Source organism: Monoraphidium neglectum (genome assembly GCF_000611645.1).
Source record: "Monoraphidium neglectum strain SAG 48.87 unplaced genomic scaffold scaffold01404, whole genome shotgun sequence".
In the NCBI taxonomy this organism is placed as follows: domain Eukaryota; kingdom Viridiplantae; phylum Chlorophyta; class Chlorophyceae; order Sphaeropleales; family Selenastraceae; genus Monoraphidium; species Monoraphidium neglectum.
Genome location: NW_014012224.1, coordinates 7,898 through 10,168, shown reverse-complemented (window position 1 = coordinate 10,168; position 2,271 = coordinate 7,898). Strand labels below are relative to the sequence as shown.

Below are 2,271 nucleotides of genomic sequence, written 5' to 3'. Positions count from 1 at the left end.
GGGGGGCCCTTCGAGGGTACGTGAGTGGGGCTGTGCCAGCTGCGGAGGGGAGCTGATCCGGAAGGGCTGAGGGTGTGAGGCGGCACTGTGCACGTTGCAGTACAGGAGGCTGGGGCCGCGGTGGCCGTCGTGGGAAGATGGACGATGCCGGCTGAGAAGCATGTCAAAAGGCGCTAGTCAATCTTGCTATTGCACACAACACTCTTCCAGGGGAAGGGAGCAGACAGGCGCGCAGGCGCACCTGGGCTATTGCCAGGATGCCTGCCGCCAGCTGTTTGGGATGTGTGGTGCGGGCAAGAGATAAATGGGACGGGCTGTGAGACGGCAGATCGCATTAAAGCAGTGGTGGGCAGAGGCGATTACTCTCCTGGTTCGCGTCAGCTCAGGGGCGCCGGAGCATGAGCAAGGCCACTCTCAGCTGGGTCGGTGGTGGCCTTGCTGTGGCCCGCTGTCCTGCACGACAGCGCGAAGCAGCAATGAAGGGGCACAGCGGCACACCCATGCAGCGCCAGCACCCACCTTTTGGGCGTTGGTGGGGGCCCCCCCTCGCTGCGGGCGGGTGGGGCGCCTGTCGGGGGCCAGTGTTGTGCGGTCTTGGTCGGGCGCAGCTGTTGTGTCTGCTGAGTTGGCGGCGCCGGCAGCGTCGGTTCCCATGAGCGCCGGTGCGAGGGCGCGGTCATTGGATCCCTTGGGGTGTCCGTTGCCTGCGGCATGACAGACGGGTGGCAAGGTCAGGGAATGCAGTGCAGCGGTTGCTCTTCATGCGGGCTGACTTCATGGATCAGCGCTGACTGCACCTGCTGGCGGCGACGCCGCAGCGCGAGCCTCAGGCTCTGGCGCGGCCACCATTCAATTAGCCTTGTAAACCAGTGTATATTCAGCAATCGCGACCTGAGAACAAGACCGGGAGCCACCCGGTCAGCAACGGCCACCCGCGGGCCCAGTTTTCAAGTTGGGGTCTGTGCAAGCATCAGATGGGACAGCAAGATAGAATTTGGCGTCAATGCGTATAACAGGTGCGTACCTGACGCTCAGCGTGTTGATGGGGTGGTTCAGTGGTTTCCGCTGATGTCACACTGATGTAGGCGGCGCTCCTGATGGAACCCCAGCGCTCTGCAAGCAGTGACGGCAAAACATGATGCAGCGAGCTCAATAAAACGGCCTCGTGCTGCAGTCTGCAAGCTGACATTTGCTGGGGCGACTGCTGATGAGCTCCGCGCTGCCCGGGGTTTTGGGGCTGAAATGCCGGTTTTGGGTGGCGAAATCCAAAACCGCCAGCAATATAGCTGACATGTGGAAAGCAACGGGTCAGCAATGGCTTAATTCAATGACTGTTACAATGGCAGACTCATGAATCCACGCTGTCACACCCAAGAACACGTCCGCAAGCGCGGGACTGGCGCCGCAGGGGCAGCGACCCCCCAGACCAAACCGCAGCCGCAGCCGGGCCAACCCCCCGGACGCGACCGCCCCCCGCAGCGGCCCTGCGACGCGCCGCCCTCCTGCATCCCCCCGCGCCCCTCAGAACGCCGCGCTGCCGGGCACGCGCGGGAAGGGGATGACGTCACGAATGTTCTCCAGGCCGGTAGAAAACAGGATGAGCCGCTCGAAGCCGAGGCCAAAGCCGGAGTGGGGGACAGTGCCATACTTTCGGAGGTCGAGGTAGGCCTCGTAGGCCTCCACCGGCATGCCGGTCTCCTGGATTCGCTCCACGAGGACATCATACCTTGGTTGAGGGTGTATTTGAGATGGACAGAGGAGTCAAGTGATGTGCGCGGACAGAGTTGTGGGTGTGAGCAGGGGAGTTGGTTTATATGGACAGAGGAGTTGCGGGCGGTGGTTCATTGGGGTTGTGCCCGGTGGGTGTGGGGAGGGGGGGAGCCGGCCAAGGCAGGCGTGGAATGAAGGGTGTTGAGGGCCGGCACTGGGAAGAACAGGTTTGGGGGCCTGCCGACCGGCGGGCAGCGCATGCTGGGCGTTGGGGGAAGCGAGGCTTGAGCGCATGAAAGGGCAGAGCGAGCTGCGATGCGCAGCCTCCCCTCCGGGCTCTTGCAAGCCCATACGGGTCGCTCCCTGGCTCCCTGGCTCCGTGCCGCGCGGGCCGCGGGCCGGCGCGCACACAGAAGTGGCAGCGGCGGCGGCCTCAGGTGTTGTGCGCACCTGTCCTCCCTCTGGCTGCCGCCTATGAGCTCCCCGACCTTGGGCACCAGCACGTCCATGGCGGCCACGGTCCTGCCGTCCTCGTTGACCTTCATGTAGAACGCCTTGATG

General features: G+C 63.8%; 1 protein-coding gene across 1 annotated transcript in view; it reads right to left on the bottom strand.

Moving 5' to 3' along the window:
- Positions 1-1,521: 1,521 nt before the first annotated feature.
- The window catches only part of MNEG_7753 (asparaginyl-tRNA synthetase), a gene marked incomplete at both ends in the record, with an annotated part of 6,250 nt that continues 5,500 nt past the window's right edge, over positions 1,522-2,271 (bottom strand). The window contains 2 exons of the mRNA XM_014043773.1: positions 1,522-1,726; positions 2,161-2,264. Of these exons, the coding sequence (XP_013899227.1) occupies positions 1,522-1,726; positions 2,161-2,264 (309 nt within the window). The remainder of the gene's footprint in view (positions 1,727-2,160; positions 2,265-2,271) is intronic.